Here is a 20043-nt window from a genome sequence, read left to right on the forward strand (position 1 = left end):
TAAGACTTATGATCCAGATATACAAATTACTGGTTATGGAAATTTACGGTATTTATTTTTTTTATAAGTTCTAGTTTGATTAATATTTAATTCTCTTTTTTTTTTTGTTAGAGGGGTAAAATTTTGATGTCAGCATTCTAAGAAAATTTTGTATGCCAACATTTTAATATGACCAAAGATATGATAATTTAAAAAATTTATTGAACTTTTTTAGTATTTGGTATGCTGTTAGGAGACACCATTATTTTGGATAATTTGGATGCTGCCAATCATTACAGAAAAGAGGTATGTATTTGAATTTTTTTTTTTTTAATTTCTAGCTCTACTTGTAATGTGTGTTTTTAAAGTTTTACGTTTTAAGGCCCTATATAGGAATAATTTTGTGATAATGTTCAGATGACTAACCTTTTCAAAACCAATTTAAATCCTGCAAATTGACAAGCAGCATAAAACTGGACACAGTATGTGAATGAATGGGCCAGGATACAAATTAAAATGAGACATGTTTGGGGGATTTGAAATTATCTCAAAACTAGTATCTGCTATTGATGATGGTATTGGAAAAAGAATATTCTCAGATAATGTTTGTGGAAATGTAATTTGATGGAGCTTTTACTTATTGTTAGGGCTGCTTTGACAAAGTACCACAGACTAAGAAGCTTAAACAATAGAAATTCATTGACTTACACTTCCAGAGTCTTGAAATCCAAATTCAAGGTGTGGGCAGTATCGATTCTTTGTGAGGGCTGTGAGGAAAGGATCTATTCCAGGCCTCCTTCGTTGGTTTGTGGATAGTCCTCCCTGTGTCTCTTCACATCCATGCGTATCTATATCCCCTTCTTCTAAAGACACCACTTGTTGGATTATGGGCCCAACCTTATAACCTCATTTTAATTTGATGACTTCTATAAAGACGCCGTCTTCAAGTTAAGATCACATTTGAGGACCTGAGGGGTTAAGACATTAACATAGGAACTTTGAGGGACACAATTCAATCCATAACACCTTTGAAGGGCAGTTTGGCGATGTAAATGTTTCAGTTATCTATTGCTACCTAGCAAACACTGCAGAGGTTAGTAGCTTTAAACAATACCAACATATTAGTTTTCAGGTCTCTGTGGGTGTCTCCAAATAGTGTTAGCTAGTTGGAGTGTTGTCTAGTTACACTTGGGATGGTGGGAACTCCAGAGTGCCTCACTCACACAGCTGGCAGTTGGTGCTGGTTACTTTCTGGGAATTCAGCCGAGTCTGGTCAGAGGCTCAGCTGGCACTATCTTCTGTTGTCACTGTTCTCAAACTGCCACCCCAGGGTGTTGTGGTATAATGCCTTTAAGAACGTTTAGGGGTGTCTGGGTGGCTCAGTCAGTTAGCCATCCAACTCTCAATCTCAGCTCAGGTCTTGATCTCAGTGTTGTGAGTTCAAGCCCCACATTGGGCTCCATGCTGGACGTGGACCTATTTAAAAAAAAAAATTTTTTTTTTTAAGAAACCCTTTTGTCTACCTAAGAATCTAGGAAGCAGGGCCTTATATCTGAGGTCTTAACAAAGGGACATCTTTAATTTCATTTTGACCCTTAGGGTACATTTTACTGGCGAGGCACTGGGTTTGATCTTTGTTCTGAGGTTCTTCATTTCTTTTTGAAGAACATTTTGGTTACTGAGCAGGCTGGAGATGAAAAATCACCTAGCATGTCCAGGGTTAGAAATATTTCCTTGAAATTATTTTTATTTTCTTATTTCCCTTATTATTATTAATTTCCTTGAAATTAGTTCCTACTTTACCTCCTACTCATACTGACTAGTTGATACTGGCTGCTGGCTGGGCACTCAGCTGGGGCTGTAGGCTGACACACGTGGGTCTTTTCATGTGAGTCTCTTCTTGTGACTGCTTGGGTTTTTTCAAAGGGCATCTGGGTTCCAAGAAGGGGTGTTCCAAGCAGTTAAGACAGAAGCTGTAGCTCTCTTAAGTCCCATCCTCAGAACGTACATTTCATAGCTCAGAATCTGGCCAGCCCAGATCCAAGGGGGAGGTAGGAATAGACTCTCCCTTCTCCATGGGAGAAGGGGCAAAGAATTTGCAGCCATCTTTATACCATCACAAAGTGTTAAAATAATTTATCTTACAGACACACTCCCACAAGTATATGAAGATGTGTACAAGAATATCTATTAGGGTATTAAAAGAATTTAAAACGGGAAACTTTGGAAACAGTCTTAAATGTCCATCATTTAAAATTGGGCAATTCCATTATAGTAATGTATACAGTAGAGTATATGTTGCTGTTAAAAAGAATATAATAAATTTCCTTCTCCTAACAAGGAAGATGTATAAAATATATTTTGTTGAAAAGTTGCAAAATTATGTGTAAGATGTTACTGTCTTAAAGAATAAGCTTATGGTGGTGAGGGGAAGGGAAAAATGAGTAGAGAGGAGTGGGAGATACAGACTTCCAGTTATGGAATGAATAAACTGTGGGATTAAAAGACATCATAGGGAATTTAGTCTGTTCTACTGTGATAGCGATCTGTGATGACAGACGGTAGCTACACTTACGGTTAGCACAGCATAACTATAGAGATGTCGAATCACTATGTTGTGGCTTGAAACTAATGTAATGTGTGTCAACTATACTCAAAAAATGTTTTAGTTAATTTAAAAATATTCTTGTGTTACTTTAAACAAACTGAAAGAATATGTTGTCTACTGTTGGATGTGCTAAGGATTATCACTTCTATATTACTTTTAAGTTTTACTTATAAAAAAGGAAATCTCTGAAGGATGGCTTTTCAAAGGGCACTTCCAGAGATTGAATAAAATAATACACATAAAGCATTAAGCTAAGAGCCTGGAATATGGTAAAATTCCAGTAAAGGAAAGTTCTGTCTGTATCTGAGATCCAGAGGTCTTGAATTCTTTGATACAAAAGAAGTATTAAGTTTAGTAAGTATAGTGTTAGGAGTTCAGAAATACCAGGTAGTAAACATGTATGAAAAACATTATAGGCTCTCAGATTACTATAACTGAAAATGAGTAAGAATATTTGCAATTATGTAAGAGAAAACAGAGGCCAGTTTAAAATACTAGCCAGTATCTACAAATAGTGTATTCTAGAATCATGGGTACCTTAGAGATGATATGCTTCCACTTTCTAAATGAGAAATCTCTGAAGGATGGATTTTCAAAGGGCTCTTCTTAAGCTCAGGAAAAATAATGGATGTGTACCAAATCACATCCACTTATGGCAGAACTAGAACCGAGAAGTTTTTCTTTGCACCCAGTTAAGAAGAAATAATAAATGTACTCTGATTTAGGAGAGCTGAGTTAGCGAGATTACTGAAAATTACGCAACTAATTGGGGAGTAGTGTTTGGCATATTGATGAATGTTTCCATGGGAGCCCAATAATGACTTGTAACATATTGTACCAGCGAACACTTGTGGATGGAGAAGGTACTATATTCTGGTAGTGGTTAGAATGTGTATATATCCTAAATTATAGAGTAGAAGTCGTACCCATTAAATGTCATGACAACATGGAATCTTACTAGTGAGAATAGAAGTAACAAATTGGATAGTAACTGGAAGATTCTAGTTCAGTCAGTATTTAGACAATGTGTATGAGACATAGTGGATGCTATTAAATGTTGAACAACTGGCTCTCTGGTGAGTGGGGTGATAGGACCCTGGTTTGTAGCTTTTGCCCAAGGTGTAAATCCTCCATCATGGCTGATTTCCAGTGGCCTATGTGTAGCCACTGAATGAGACGCTCAGGAGAGTTTGCTCTCTTGACTTGATAAACACTGACTCCAGCATACCACCAGGCACAGTGCTAGGCACTGAGGGCTATCAGAGACAACTCAGAGGAAATTCCTGCAAGGATAAACTAAAAGGCTGTTTCTGGCTACGTAGGTTATATATTGTAAGGTATGAACTGTCAAGAAAGTAGGATTTCTAAGTGAAGGTGGAACTCAGATAAACAGAACTCTAAAGCCAGGATTTGCCTAGAGAACATTTGTCAAAGTAATTGAACTAGAGCATTATTTTTCATTCCTTTGAGAGACTCAGAGGGTAAGAGACAAAACCCAGGGCTTTAACCAGAGTGGGGAATATGATAAAAGATCCCTTTCCCAATAAACTGGATCCCCCAAAGGGCTAAACCTTAGTGTAAGTTGAACAGAAAAAACCGTCACTTTGATCTCAACTCCAAGTGCCTCTGGAGACTGCAAGAAAATTACCTCTTTTGAACCTTGGCAATAGGTGGAAAAGGGAAAAAAACAAAATCAAACCATTTTCCTGAGAATTCATCAATATAAATAAATTGGCCTCTGTCTGTTTGCAACCTGTATTCATAATACTTGGGTGGTCTGAAAAATCTCAAGGTAAACATTTGATTTGACATGGTGCTGGACTGGTAGTGTCCTTAGATATCTGTTTGGAGGAAACAGATTGTCTCTGGAAGAATTCACCTTTATCTCAAACCTGAAATAATTTCCATAGTGAACGTAAAAGCAAATATTTTTCTTAAATATGTTTAATACAATTCAAGAAAAGTGTCAAAAATAAGAAAAGAGCAAGTTGACTTGAGAAAATCAAACGAGCTTCTAAAACTAGAAAATACACATAAACATGAAATACTGGGAAGGTTAAACAGTATAATAGAGAATTAGTGAATTAGAAAATAGGTCAGAAAAATTGTCCAGACTGCAGCCTATGGGGAAGGAATGACTGTAAGAGGAGGAGGAGGAAGTTGAGAGTCATGCAGGACAGAATGAGAAAATCTAAAAAAAAAAAAAAAAAAAAAAAAAAAAAAAAGTCTAATTACAGTGCCAGAGTGGAGGGAGAAAAAGATCATAAGGCAATATTTGAAGAATCTAATGGCTGAAAAGTTTTTAGGTTCCTCATAACTAGTATAGCAAATACTGATTGCTTTGCTTCCAAAGTTTTGAATCAAGTCTTATAATTCCACCAGTTAAGTACTGTTCTAAAGCTCTTATGAGAAAAGGCATTTATGGCATCCCTTTGTAACATTGTTTTCGGTAGTTTGTCACTGTTTTCTCTTCCTGAATGTTATATGCCATTTCTACAGAGTCAACCCCTTGTTTTTATTCACCCCTTCCTAGTCCCCACGGCAGGTAATTTCCCAGAGCTATACGGCTTTTGCTCATTCACTGAATTGGCAAAAGGTGTCATTATCTTTTTTGTCCAAATTCAGTGTTTAGGGGGTAGAACCATAAGATTGAAGGATACTTTAAGAGTTGAAACTGTCCATGAAAGTAGTATTTGCAGAACTGTTGTGAAAGGGAGCCAAACTGTCCTTTTTCCTGGAGGCTTATAAACTCATATTGTCATTCTACTGACGAGAATGGACAAGTCTGTAAATAAATTTGGGTGTGTGTGTTATTTAAGATGATATCAAATCCTTAAAAACATTGCATGAATCCTGATAAATGGATAGTACATGAATACAGTTTGTATTTTTAATGTTCACTTAAATAAAACATAAATCCAGGGACGCTTGGGTGACTTGGTTAAGCATCTGACTCTTCATTTAGGCTCGGGTCATGATCTCGGAGTTTGTGGGATCAAGCCCCATGTGGGGCTCCACGCTGACATTATGGGGCCTACTTGGGATTCTCTCTCTGCCCCTCCCCTGCTCTCACACTCTCTGTCTCAAAATAAATAAATAAAACTTAAAAAAAAAAAAAAAAGAAATCTGCAAATTCAAACCAAAACTAAGAAAGTTGTGCCTGTTTGTAGTAAAACAAAAAGATTTATTTTACCAGAGTTTTCCACAGATTTTCTTCTTACTGCGTTTAAATTTTTTTTTGAGATTTTTTAGTGTTAATTTCTACACCCAGTGTGGGGCTCAGACTTAAAACCCAGAGATCAAGAGTTGCACGCTCTACTGAGCCAGGCACCCCTACATTTAATTTTTTTTTAAGTTATTTACTTATTTATTATTTTTATTTATTTATTTATTTTGAGAGAGAGCTTGCATGCACACACAAGCTGGGGTTGGACAGAGAGAGAAGAAAGAATCCCAGGCGGGCTCTGCACTAACACTGCAGGGCTCGAACCCACAAACCATGAGATCATAACCTGAGCCAAAGTCAGATGCTTACCTGACTGAGCTACCCAGACACAACCCTGCATTTAAATTTTTTAAAAAGTATCCACCTCAGTGGGAAAACATTTGTAAAGTACCCATAGAATTATATTGAAAGAATAAATACTAGTCATGATTTTATATTACATTTTTCATTTGTTGCTATTTTTCATTTTTAAAAAAATCAAATTTTATTTAATATTTTATTTTTATAATTCAGAGACTCTTTAACCCCAATATTAGATTGAATTAGGCATTTTTACATATTGTTAAATTGTGTTCTTCAGTCATTTTTTAATTTTTTTTTTAAATTTTTTTTTTTTCAACGTTTTTTATTTATTTTTGGGACAGAGAGAGACAGAGCATGAACGGGGGAGGGGCAGAGAGAGAGGGAGACACAGAATCGGAAACAGGCTCCAGGCTCCGAGCCATCAGCCCAGAGCCTGACGCGGGGCTCGAACTCACAGACCGCGAGATCGTGACCTGGCTGAAGTCGGATGCTTAACCGACTGCGCCACCCAGGCGCCCCGAGTCATTTTTTTAAAGTATGCATTTTATTTCACTGTGTGTATGTACCATAATTTATGTAACTTGTTGAGACATGCAAGTTTCATATCTTTTATTAAAACAATGTTTTAGTGCACATTGTTCACATCTGTGATTTTTCTTCAGAATAAATTCTTAAAAGTGGAATTGCTGACTCATGCAAAACGTTAAGCTTTGTAATACTTGTTACATTTCCTTTGAGAATGGCTGTCCAGAACAGATTAGTACAAGAGGACCTTTCTACATAGCTTTCCCAACATTCAAAGTGGTGTGTGGTGTGTGGTAACATTCTGAGTAATGAAAAGACATTACCTGAATTCCACTTCTCTCATTTTTCGTTTTATTTTTTTGTCTGTTTTCTAGACCTTTTGTGAAAAAACATTTTTAAAAATCATGAAATACTAAACCCAGTGTCTTTCTTTTATTCTGACTTCTCTGAAGCATTAGAATTCTTCACTAACCCTTACTACTTCCATTCCATGACTTGGCTTTACTACATAATTCTAGTCCTCCCAACTCTGACATTACTAGCTCTTTTTCTTCCCATAGTTGAAATTACAGTTTTGTCCTCTAATGATTCAACCCTGTGCTTTTCTGTCTGTAGTCTTTGGTGTCATGCTCTTGGTATCCTTTGGTCATCTGGAAAACTTCTATCTAACAGAAGAAAACAGAGCTAGTGATGCTGCCCTGGTACTGCCGTGGCTTTCAGAAGCAAGTGGCTCTCTGGCTTGTCCCCCTCTCTTCCTTCCTCTAATCAGTCAAGCCATCAGTTTCACTTTTTCCATGTGCTGTGTCACTATTCCAGCTTAGGCTGACACTTGAGAAGTAATCGAATTCATCTCAGTGCCTCTGGGTTTTTACCCCAGTTCATCTTATACTTCGCTAACTTATTTTGTAAAAATACTAGCGTGATCATGTCATTTCTAATCTCAGAACCCTTAAGTGATTTCCTGTTTATTAGAACAATTGAGATACATTTTATAGGCTCACTAATTAATATTCATTTGCTTACAATAGGTTGTTAAAATTACACACTGCCCTACACTGCTCACCAGAGATGGAGATCGCATTCGAAGTAACGGAAAGTTTGGGGGCCTTCAGAATAAAGCTCCTCCAATGGATAAACTTCGGGGAATGGTATTTGGAGCTCCAATACCAAAACAATGCCTGGTCTTAGGGGAACAAATAGGTAGGTTGAATAAGTACTTAAAAATTTCTCATTTGATTTCGATCCTTTGAGGCTTGTGTACTAATACTCTGACATGAAAAGTGAACCAGTAAAAATCTGAATATAATGTTTTTGTCTAGTACCTTCAACTATCTTATATCAGGTAGTTTTGAATTACATAGAAGGTAGGTTTTCCTTCATTTTCATTCCTCTTGTTTTGAAATCAAGAAAATACTGTCCTTATTGAATAAATTAGTATTTCATCTAATCATCATGCTTCTTTTTATATTAAAATTGGTAACTATCTCGATTACAGTTAAGAACCTGAGAATGTATGACATGTGACCTTCCTCCCCCATTTTCACTTCTGCAGGCCTGTCCCCTTGTTTCTAGGCAGCTGATATAATTGCCTCTACATCTGTACTTTGAAGTGTGTATACTTTACTGGAGTCCGTCCCCTATAGGCTGTTGCCTTAGAGCCTGTTTGCTCTTACTTTTATATAGTTCTAATATGCTTGGGTATCTACTTTTGCAGCAAGAAAGTAGTGTGCTGTCATCATTAGCTTTAAAAAATACAGTAAATTATGGTAGAATACACATTATATAATACCATCTTGACCATTATTGTGTGGTTCAGTAGTGTTAAGTACATTCACATTGCTGTGCAACCAATTTCCAGAAATCTTTTTATTTTGCAAAACTGAAACTCTGTGTATTTGAACAGCAATGTCTCACTTTCCCTTCCCCCGTGCGCATGGCAACTACCAGGGTTTCTGTCTGTGAATCTGACTACTGTAAGGCCTCATAAAAGTGGAATCATACAGTACTTGTCCTTTCGTGACTGGCTTATTTACTTAGCTTAATGGCTCCCAGGTGCATCCATGTTGTAGCATGTGTCAGAATTTCCTTTCTTTTTAAGCTGAGTAATATTCTCTTGTATCTATATACCATGTTTTCTTGTTAACTTTTATTAAAGTATAATATACATATAGAAAAGTGCACACTTGATAAACACAGCTTGATAGATTTTCACAAAATGAGCACTGCCCCTGTATTAAGGAATAAAACATTGTCACATCACAGAAAGTCTCTCATGCACTCTAGTCACTGCCTAACCCCCTCTCGAAAGGTAACAAGTACCTTGACTTAAAACTGCACAACTATTTTCATACCTTATATAAATGGAATCATACAGTGCATACTTTTTTGTGTGTCTGGCTTTGTTCATTCAACACTGTGTATATAGTTGTTCCTTTTCATGCCAGGATAGTAGTCCATTGTGTAAATATACTGTAGTTTATTTCTTTATTCTACTGTTGAGGAACTTGGATAGTGTTCAGACTGGGATTAATATTTCAGCCACTAGCAATATTTAAAATAATAGTTGGAAAAGATGGTGGGAAGAAGGTTGTCTTGTGTTCTTTTATGAGATGGTCAGTCAGGTGCAGGTATATAAGAAGAGACACAGGAGAGGCTTGGGAAAACAAAGTGTATTATACTCACAGGTCCTAGAGACAGGAGGCATACAACATCACTTAAGGCCATGGAAAAATACGGAAAAAACATAAGGGTGGTGAGGAGGCAGAAGACAAGAGCAAGGAGAATGCTTAGGCTGCAGCCTTGATGAGGCTTTCCACAGGAAAGGCAAGGCATGACAGGGTGAAAATAGCTTAGGGTTGACTAGTTTGAGTAATTTCAGTGGGCTTTGGGCTATAGGTATGGTCTCTAGCTGGTTGCCTGGTACCTGGCCCTGAAATGATTAAGGCAAAGGAATACTGCTTCCTGGGGTGCACAGACTAGATAGAAGAGGTTTGACTCTGGATTGGTTAGTTTGCATATCAAAGCATGCTGGGCCTTTTGCTATCTAAGAATTGTCTAGCTCCATAGGGGGAAGTCTTTACCAAGCCAGAAAGGTTTTTTAAGATGTCAAAACATCATACAGAAAATTAAAATTGTATATGATACAAAGAGTCATACTTCTGTGTATGGTGGCAGTGAATGTGTGCAAAAATCGTCTCTGTAGACAATAGGTGAACATCTAAATAAACTGATTTTAAAAATCAGAGGGGCACCTGGTTGGCTCAGTCAGTTAAGCATCCGACTTCAGCTCAGGTCGTGATATCATGGTTCATAGATTTGATCCCCACGTCGGGCTGTGCACTGACAGCCCAGAGCCTAAAGCCTGTTTCGGATTCTGTGTCTCCCGCTCTCTCTGCCCCTCCCCTGCTTCTGCTCTCTATCTCTCTCAAAAATAAAGGTAAATAAACTTAAAAGAAAAACATCAGAAAAAACAGGTCAGGGCCAATGAATCAACATAAAAAGTCTCAACTCATATCACTCTAGCACTACAGTTTATGGCAGTGGTTCCCAAGCCAGGAAGAATTACCTGTGGAACTTTAAAAATGCACAGGTGTGGTACCGACAGTTTTCAGTTTACATGGGCATCTTAATGTCAGTATAACAGCATAAAGCATTATCTAGATCTTTGGGAAAAAAGCATTTAATTCAAGATTGTTGTGCCCTTGTTGGGCTGTCAAATATGTAAAGTTAACAGATAATGCAAGGATTTCAAAAATATGTTACATACCCTTCTTGTTAAATATCTTCAAAAATACACTCCACCTGCAGACTAATGATTCAGCAGTAAGAACTCATTAAACGGTTTAAAAAATGAAATAAGATAATTTAAGATTATTCATATAAGATACTTTTGGTTGTAACCAATAGTAATCAGCCATGACCACTTTAAACAAACAAGAATATACAGGAAGGAAATTGGAAGAAATCACGGATTCAGAGGAGATTGGAAACAGCCAAGACAAAATCAAGGATGACTCTGACATTCAGCATCCTTGAGTTCCTTGCACCCAGACCTCAGTTTGCATTTTTTAACATGACTCAGGGAGGTACCTGGCTGGCTCAGTCAGTAGAGCATGCGATGCTTGACCTCAGGGTCGTGAGTTGGAGCCCCACATTGGGCATGGAGCCTACTTCAAAACAAAACAAAACCCCAAAAAACATAACTCAGACTCTAAAACTCCTAGGAGAGAGATATTCCCTCCTTAATCAGCTGGCCATAGTTAGCTGATCAGATCAGATAGAACAAACAGAGCTTTGAGAGATTCACAGAGAAAAAGCAATTTTGAACTAGACCATCACCACAAAAATTTTCTCCTACTAGCACAATGAAAAGCAGAGTGTTTGTCTTCTAAGTAATTTTCCCTCACAGTGTTTTGCATCACAGTATTTGATAAGAGATAAGAGCAAGTAAAATCAGCATAAAACATAAAAAATAGGTACTTACATGTTATAAAATAAAGTGATTAAAAATGAGATCTTGAATAACATGTAAGTACATGAATTTTTTTCATTAAAAAGCAAAGACACTTAGATTTTAAAAATCTAATCCCAGGATATATAAAAATTGTCATTTGTTGGGTGCTTAATATATATGAAGTTATAATAAAGGTAGAGGAAGTGAGTAAAGAGAAACTTGAGAAAATTTAAATGACAAACACAGTGCCACATGATTAGTAAACTGTAAAACAGGAATCTGTTATGTAAAGGCTGTGTCTATGACACTGCTTTATGTTCTTTATAAGAAATCTAACAAAATATAAGGTAAAATTAAAGAATTAACAAAAATGTCATGGAGGGGGAGGGAAATAAAAAAAAAATGTCATGTAAACGTTGAATAGAAGTCCCCAATAACAGGTATTATTGATGCCAAAGTTAACCTTAAGGCAAAGACACTAAAAGGACAAAGATAAATTGATTTTCATAAAAGATGTATTCTATACTAGAGGTACAAAACTTAATAAACTTGATACAATAAATACAGAACCAAAATTTTTAAACTGTTAACAATAAAGATAGAAACATTTTGAGGAGCCATTATTACATGACAAATTATTAGTCAAAAAAATAAGAAATTACCACCTAATAAGTTGCATTACCAGTATCTTCTTAGATATTTATAGACTATGTCACAAAAATTGGTCATACTTTCAGTGGATCAAATTGCTACTCAGCTACAGTGAGACTACAAATGTTAAAAAAGCAATAATTTTACTTAGGGTACGTTTTGTGGCGTAAGGTAATAGAACTCTAAAAGTAACCATTCCTTTTCTCCCACAGTAACTACCCCAGAGAGTATACATTTAGAAATCAGTATTTCATCAAAAAAGATAAAGTTTAAGTGTTATGAATTAGACTGAGGAGACATGAAGATAGCCAACATCACATATAGATCAAATCTACAGGCTGAATGCTTTTATTGTTAAATGAGAAAGAAAATATTCAAGTCAAATGACAGGAAAAAAAATACATTTCAAGAAACAAGTACAACCAAATGAATTAAAAAAAAAAATCTTGTACTGAATGTGTAATTCCTAGAGATGGTCTTGGGCAAGAACAGATACAAGAGGAATATTGGGTCAGAGCATCTATTTAGACAAAGAGAAGCTTAGGTTTCTATATTATAAATACATTTAGCATCTCCAAATAAAATGGACTAAATTCTAGCAAACTGCAGATGAGCAAATTGAATTAAATAAGACAGAAAATTTACATAGACCATTACCTGAAGAAGTATTCAGAAAGTTCATCCTATAGGGTTTTTTTTTTAAGTAAATTTTAAATATAAATTGTTGCAGAATATAAACATGGAGAAATACCCAGGTCATCTTACGAAATTAATAACAAACCTAGTATTACCACTCTTGAAATGTGTTCAGGAAGTTCTTGGCACAGTTAAATAGAAATAAGAGCTTAATATGGAAAGAAGTAGTTTAATGTTCCCTTTACCTACAGTGATTTTCCCCCGGATATGCGCATGGTTGGCTTCTTTCTTACCAGTCTGTACCCTCATGTTACACCTTCAGAAAGAACTTCCTTGATGACCCTATCTGAAATTAGAAGGGATTTGTTATAGAAGTACTGAAAGAAATGAGAAAGTATTTCTCAGTTAATTAAAAAAAAATTTTTTTAAGTTTATTTATTTTGAGAGAGAAAGAGTGTGCGCACCCACAAGTGAGGAAGGGACACAGAATTCCAAGCAGGCTCTGTCACTGCAGAGCAGGGCTTGAACCCACGAACCATGAGATCATGATCTGAGCCGAAATCAAGAATGTTGCTTAACTGACTGAGCCACCCACGTGCCCTATAGTTATTTTTTTTTTTAAGTTTGCAGAAAATTTTAAATCACTGGAGAAAACAGAAAGGCAAATGATAAACTTGGAGGTGGGGGATTGCAACATATGCTAGAAAAAGGTATGATAGCCCTATTATTAAAAACAACCTTTAGGGGTGCCTGGGTGGCTCAGCTGGTTGAGCATCCAACTTCGGCTCAGGTCACGATCTCTCAATTGATGAGTTCAAGACCCGCATCGGGCTGTGTGCTGACAGCTCAGAGCCTGGAGCCTGCTTCGGATTCTGTGTCTGCCTCTCTGTCTGTCTGTCTCTCTCTGCCCTTCCCCCACTCATGCTGTCTCTCTGTCTCAAAAATAAACATTAAAAAAATTTTTAAGATAACCTTTAAAAAAAGGAAAGATTATAGGAAAATGGATAGATAATATAAATCAGCAATTTTCAGTGGAATAATAATAGTTAATATTTGAAGGCTTACTTAGATATTGGATCCTTTGTTAAGCTTGTCACTGGAATGATTTCATTTACTGCTGCTTTCATTGGATAGATGAGAATGTAGAGGCTCAAAAAGGTTAGATAACTTTCCCAAGTTCAGAACAGTATTTGTTTTCATTTTCACAGCGAAGTGAAAGAATAGAAAGAATATTGGTTTATTTCTGGATTACATAATTAAGATGATTTTCTTTTCCACTATCCTTTTCTATATATTTTTCCAGATCTGTGTGTCACTTTTATAATTAGAAAAGGTTCTAATTGTTCTTAATACTGAAGTTCTTTGAAGCAGTAAATGATCTTCTAGGGAATATGCTTACATAAACCATCCCACATATACCCAAGGCTTTTCTTTCCCTCAGGTGAATATTAAAAATAGCACATTTTTTTAAGCTAAATATTAGAAATGTTAAATGCTTTAATTGAATTTAGAATCTGGGAAATGCCTGATATAATGTTAAAAGGAAAATGGTTAGAACATACAAATGCAAATATCATACATGATAATTAAACATGCAAACTTCGTGGAATGAAAAACAAGAAAAAGGTAAGATGATACACCTACTGATTTTTTTTCTGACCTTTTCTGTATTATTTCACGTTTTTTATAGAGATCTCATAAGTAGAAATACCTCTTAAAAAAGTATTAATAACTGTGGACATTGTAGAAGCCAACATACAGACATATGTATTCTATGTCTGGCCAGCTTAGACATTGTTATATCATATTTAATTTAGTCTAATATTTAACCTCTCAGTTACTGCTGTCCATTTATTTTGTTGTCTTTTTAAGTAAAACCATTCTTAATGTTTTTAGAAGTAGTGACCAAGATTATTTAAGTGCTGTGGTTTTCAGGGCAAGGACATTTTGTTCTATTACGAAAATAAATAGAGCAGTAACAATGAACTTCCACGGACCTATCATCTAGTCACTCTTATTTCATTCATAACCCTCTTATCTCACAACTTGCTCTGTTCTCCTCTCTCCAGGTAGATTATTTTGGAGCAAATCAAAACAGAGGTTCTGTTTTTTTTCTCACCCAGTCATAAGTGCTGATCAGGTTTTTGCCAATGAAGTTCTTAGAATCATATAGAACATAAAAGTTTGAGGAGACCTAAATATTATTTAGTAAAGTCTACATGCCCGTCTACCTGCTTAAATCTTCTAGTAGTAAAAAAGTTGCTTTTGCCTTCTAAGCAGACTTTAAATATTTGCCTAATACCAGCCATTCACATATACTTTCAATTCCTTTATATTATTTTTAGTAACTGCTTACATGGTCATTCCTCAGGGTACATTGAAACAATCTATATATTTCTTTGATATGTTTCATACATAAATGAATGCATTGTATTTTGAGCTTTGTTCCCTTTATATGAAGTAATTTTTTTTTAAGTATTTTGCTGTTTTCACAATAAAATTTCATCAGTGGATTCCCTAGATAATTGAAAGTTTAAGACAACATACAAAGACTCACAAATCATTTATAAACAGAATTAAATGTGAATTTTGAAAGTTTCTCTTTGGCAAAATTCTTTTTAGTGAGTTAGGAAAGACTTTTATAGACCCCATAGTAAATAGAAGTTACATTTCATGAACAAAAAATTGGTTGTTAAGGCATATTAAATTAAGCTGCTAAAGGGTGCCTGGCTGACTCAAGTTGGTGGAGCATACTCTTGATCTTGGGGTTGTGAGTTTGAGCCCCATGTTAGGCTTAGAGATTACTTTAAAAAAAAAAAAAACTGCTACTGTCCATCTTATTCATAAAATATGAACCAACTGTTAGTGCTGCATTTAATGAGAAATATTAACTAATATTCCATCCCTCTGCTTATAAATAAAAGGAACCCTATTCTCTTAAAGTGTTTGAGTATACTAATTTCTTGAGTATTTAAAAATGAAAGAGGGGGCACCTGGGTGGCTCAGTCTGTTAAGCATCTCTTAGTTTCAACTCAGGTTATGATGGTTGGTGCTCTGCACTGAGAGTGCAGAGCTGCTTGGGATTCTCTTCTCTCTCACTGCCCCTCCCCTGCTCATAGTCTGTCTCTCTCTCTCTCTCTCTCTCTCTCTCTCTCTCTCTCTCTCTCAAAATAAATAGACTTTAAAAAAAGGTAAAGGAGGGGCGCCTGGGTGGCTCAGTCGGTTAAGCGGTCGACTTCGGCTCAGGTCATGATCTTGCGGTTTGTGAGTTCGAGCCCCGCGTCGGGCTCTGTGCTGACAGCTCAGAGCCTGGAGCCTGCTTCGGATTCTGTGTGTCCCTCTCTCTGACCCTCCCCCATTCATGCTCTGTCTCTCTCTATCTCAAAAATGAATAAACGTTAAAAAAAAAAAAACTAAAAAAGGTAAAGGAATATAAAAATACAAGAACCTCATAACTAACTTCATAAGAAATAGGATATCAGACTCTTAAGTATAGAAAACAAACTGATGGTTACCTTCCAGAAGGGAGGTGGGTGAAGGGATAGGTGAAATAGGTAATGGGGATTAAGGAGTCTGCTTTTTTTATAATGAACACCATGTATTATATGGAAGTGTTGAATCACTTATACACCTGAAACTAACAGAACACTGTGTGTTAATTGGAATTCAAATAAAAAATAAATAGAATATCAAGCCCTAATGGCCTGAAGTTTTGTGTATCTTCTTCTAAAGGGCAGCATTCTGATGTATACAGATCTGGAACATAATTTTGTAATTCAATCACATCCAAAATACGTACATTTTTACAGTATTTTACTATGTAAAGAATGTACTTTGCCATGTAAAGAATATACTATGTAAAGTAAGAAAACATAACATTACTAGGAAATTAAAAGTACTATCAGACTAGAAAACCAATCTTTTTTCTAGACACCTTTAAAAGTTCCCCATATGTCATAAAGAATTAAGGATCATCAGGGCCTTGTCATTACTCAGTTTTGTATAGAATATGTATTTAAATGTATGAATATACTGGGGCACCTGGGTGGCTCAGTGGGTTAAGTGTCTGACTCTTTCGGCTCAGGTCATGATCTCATGGTCATGAGATCAAGTCTCATGTCGGCCTCTGCACTCAGAGCAGAGATTGTCTCTCTCTGCCCACCCCCTCCCCCCCACATACACGCTCTGTCTGAAAATAAAGATTTTAAAAATAAATATATGAATATATTCATAAGCATACACAGATATGCATGTGTATTTTTTTGCTTCTCCATCAGAATGCTAGGTTTCTTTTCCAGACACTGTTCTTGCCCCTTAAAGTACAGAATATTTCATCTTATATCTGACTCTTAAATAATTATTCCATAATTTTATATGTAAACTAGTTTATATATTAAATGTTTGGGCATTTGTGTGTCCATTCTCATGCGTATTGATCATCATTTTGTGTGACCAGAGTGTCAAAGGCCAGAGAGTAAATATTTTAGGGTTTGTGAACCAAGAGGCAAAATTGAGGGTATTACTGAGGTATTTATATAACCATTTAGACTGTAACAATTTAAAACTATATAAAGCATTCTTGTCTCTTGGCTGTAATCTTCTGGCCTCTGAATTGGGAACCAGATTGTATTTAATAATATTAATATTTAGTGTCTAATAAATCATACAGGCAAAAAAAATAGTCTCAAACCTGAGTAATGTAATACATTTTTAGGCATAGTAAGTTTTAGAAAGTTAAGCTTTTTGAAAATAAAGTATCAAGAGTGCATTTTTGAAAGCTGTGTTTAAGATAAGGGTCATATGTGGAAGTAGTGATTTTCTAGCGGTACTATTTTTCTTTAAGTAATTTCTGTGTCCAGTGTGGGACTCGAATGCAGTATTCCCAGATCAAAAGTCACATGCTTCACCCACTGAACCAACCAGGTGCTCATAGCCATACTATATTTAATGCATTTGCTCCCTTCTCCCCAAATTTCTCTATGTGGAATTAGAATGAATACTGACTATCAGACATAATATAAACATTGACTGTGAGAGTGATCCAATTCACAGAGCACTTTTACGTAGAAAACTCTTTCCTGACACAGAAATAAATTTATTAAAGTCAAGCAATTGAAGAAAATTAAAATGTAATAAGCACCAGTCTTGTGCTGGGTCTAAACTATATTTTTATTTTGTTTACATTAAACAAAGTTTTGTGGCTTTAAAAGAAGTTCCCACATGCTACTATAATAAAATGCCCAGTGTTGCTAATTCTTCTTTCCTAAAACATTGACTTGATATATCAGTAGTTTTAATCAGTTATCTTTGGTTTCTTTGCAGATCTTCTTCAACAGTATCGTACTGCTGTGAACAAGTTGAACAATGTGATTGAGGACCTTAACCGTCAGTTAGAGTACCTTCACACTCCTGATATGAAGAAGAAAAAACAAGAACTTGATGAACAAGAGAAAAATCTGAAACTAATTGAGCAGAAACTAGGTTTGTGCTTGTTTTTTTGTTAACTTCTACTTTCTCTGCATGAAGATAAATATATTATGATTAGAGAGAGTTCAACTATAAGAAGAAAGAAGGTGAATGATTCATAACTTAAGTTGATGCTCTTGTCCTCCAAGTCCTTTGATAAATGATTGTAAGCTGTTTTCTTAGCAGGAATAGTAAGAAGCATTCTCAGTATTGTTTATTAGTTCTTTTTATAAATGAAGATATACCTAAGTTCATTTTCTGCACTTTCTGTCTTTACAGGTATGACTCCCACGCGTAAGGGTAATGATTCATTGCGCCATCCAACAAAGGTTGAAATGACAGATTGTCCAATTCCTCCTAAAAGAATGAGAAGAGAAGCTTCAAGACAAAATAGGTGAGTTTATTGTGATCTGAGAGTTATTATTGGTTAGTTTATCAAAGCTCTTGGGTCATCATACATAAAAACCAGCACAGGGGTGCCTAGGTGGCTCAATTGGCTAAGTGTTCGACTCTTGATTTTGGTTTAAGTCATGATCTCAGAGTTAGTGAGTTCAAGCTCCACCTTGGGCTCTATGCTGGCAGCATGTAGCCTACTTGGGATTCTCAAAATGAATAAATACATAAACATTAAAAAAAATAAAAACATTTAAAAAAACAGCATGAATTATTTCTGATTTCCCCCTTGAGCCAGAATTAGGGTTTTGTTTTTGTTTTGTTTGAAAAATAAGTGATGAATAATGAAGATAAAACATAATTATTATATTGTCCTAGGATACTGCAGTTTTCTAAATGATTTTCGCTAATTATTTAGAAGTGTTTATAGTTTAAGCTATTTTATTTAAATTCAGTATTAAGATTTTTTTTTAATTTTTTTAAGTTTATTTATTTTTGAGAGAGAGAGCATGAGTGGAGGAGAGGCAGTGAGAAAGGGAGAGAGAGAATCCCAAGCAGGCTGTGCGCTGCCAGCCCAGAGCTCTATGTGGGGCTTGAATCCATGAAACCATAAGATCATGACTCAAGCCAAAACCAAGAGTGGGACGCTTAACCAACTGAGCCACCCTGGCATCCCTAAAATCAGTGTTAAGATTTAAATTGCATTTCTGTTGTTTGACCTACTTTGTAGATACAATACATTCTGCTTCATAGGATCAGTAGCTTGCTAAGTTAGAATATACAGAACCATTTGTATGTTATTTACTTAAAAAGTGCTTATAATGGTTGGTTGGGAAAATCAGATACCACTTAGATAGCTCCCCAAAATCCCAGCAAAGCCATCTGCAGCCTAACTCAGTGGTAAGAAAACTGTCCTTTTTTAGATTAGGTGTTAGTAAGGCCATCCCATAGTGAGATACTATGTATGGTACTGGGGTTTCTTGTACATTATTTCAAAAGGTTTAAATATGGACTCTGCCTGAATAAATGTCTCATATTGACCTTAGAGGAGTTTCTTTGAGACTCTGGTGTTTGGGATTGGTATTCCATGCCCTTTCATCTACATATTCTACATTTATTCAGTAACTGTGTGAATGCTTATTTTGTGCTGTATGTTGCTGGGTGAGTAAAAATGGCATGGTTCTTTCCCCCTCATGGAGCTCTACAATCCTGTGCAGAAACATAGTTCCAAAAAGTAAACATTTTCCTATATATAAAATAATGTTAAGGTCTATGAAAGAAAAAAGGATTAAATGATAGAGAGTGGGGAAACTTGATTCTCAGGAAAGATCATTTTAGCAGAGAACTGAAGGGAAAGAAGCTGCCAGCCATACAGGGATTGGTTTCAGTCAGAGGGAAAACAGGCCTGGAAGCTCAGAGAAAGTAACAAGTGTAGCATGTTTGAGGAACTGAAAAGATGCTTTTGTGTGGCTGAGGCATGGTGGAAAGAAGGAAGAGTGTTTGGAGAAGTAGCAAAAAGCCAGATTATCTGCCTCCCCTCTCCCCACAAAGATAAATCTGTGTTGCAAAAAATTGTGAGAGAAAATACTTTATATTTTATGTCCATTCTATGTTTTGAGTACCTGATATTGTGTGCTAACAAGGGGAAGGGTCTCTTAGAATAGCTTCCTTTAAAGTAAATTGAGAAGGAGAGCTACTGAAGTGATGAGATTATAAGAATACAATTCTCATCAATATGAGAGAGGTGTTTCCACACATGGGTATATGAATGATGTGTATTTGTTATGGGTACACAATATGTAG

At 35.9% G+C, this 20043-nt stretch overlaps 1 protein-coding gene across 5 annotated transcripts in view; it reads left to right on the forward strand.

Annotated features, from left to right (window-relative positions):
* SMCHD1 (structural maintenance of chromosomes flexible hinge domain containing 1) overlaps positions 1-20043 on the forward strand; it is a 168288-nt gene that overhangs the window by 129189 nt on the left and 19056 nt on the right. For 4 of the 5 annotated variants that reach the window (XR_007455432.1, XM_049620377.1, XM_049620379.1 and 1 more), the window contains 4 exons: positions 215-285; positions 7670-7841; positions 17704-17862; positions 18127-18241. Coding sequence is in view for 4 of the 5 variants with exons in the window: in XM_049620377.1 (XP_049476334.1) it covers positions 215-285; positions 7670-7841; positions 17704-17862; positions 18127-18241 (517 nt within the window). In the remaining variant the exon portion in view is untranslated. Of the gene's footprint in view, positions 1-111; positions 192-214; positions 286-7669; positions 7842-17703; positions 17863-18126; positions 18242-20043 lie in introns of those variants that run through there. The other variant, XM_049620378.1, reaches the window with a different exon arrangement.

The sequence above is a fragment of the Panthera uncia genome, assembly GCF_023721935.1.
Source record: "Panthera uncia isolate 11264 chromosome D3 unlocalized genomic scaffold, Puncia_PCG_1.0 HiC_scaffold_8, whole genome shotgun sequence".
Lineage (NCBI taxonomy): Eukaryota > Metazoa > Chordata > Mammalia > Carnivora > Felidae > Panthera > Panthera uncia.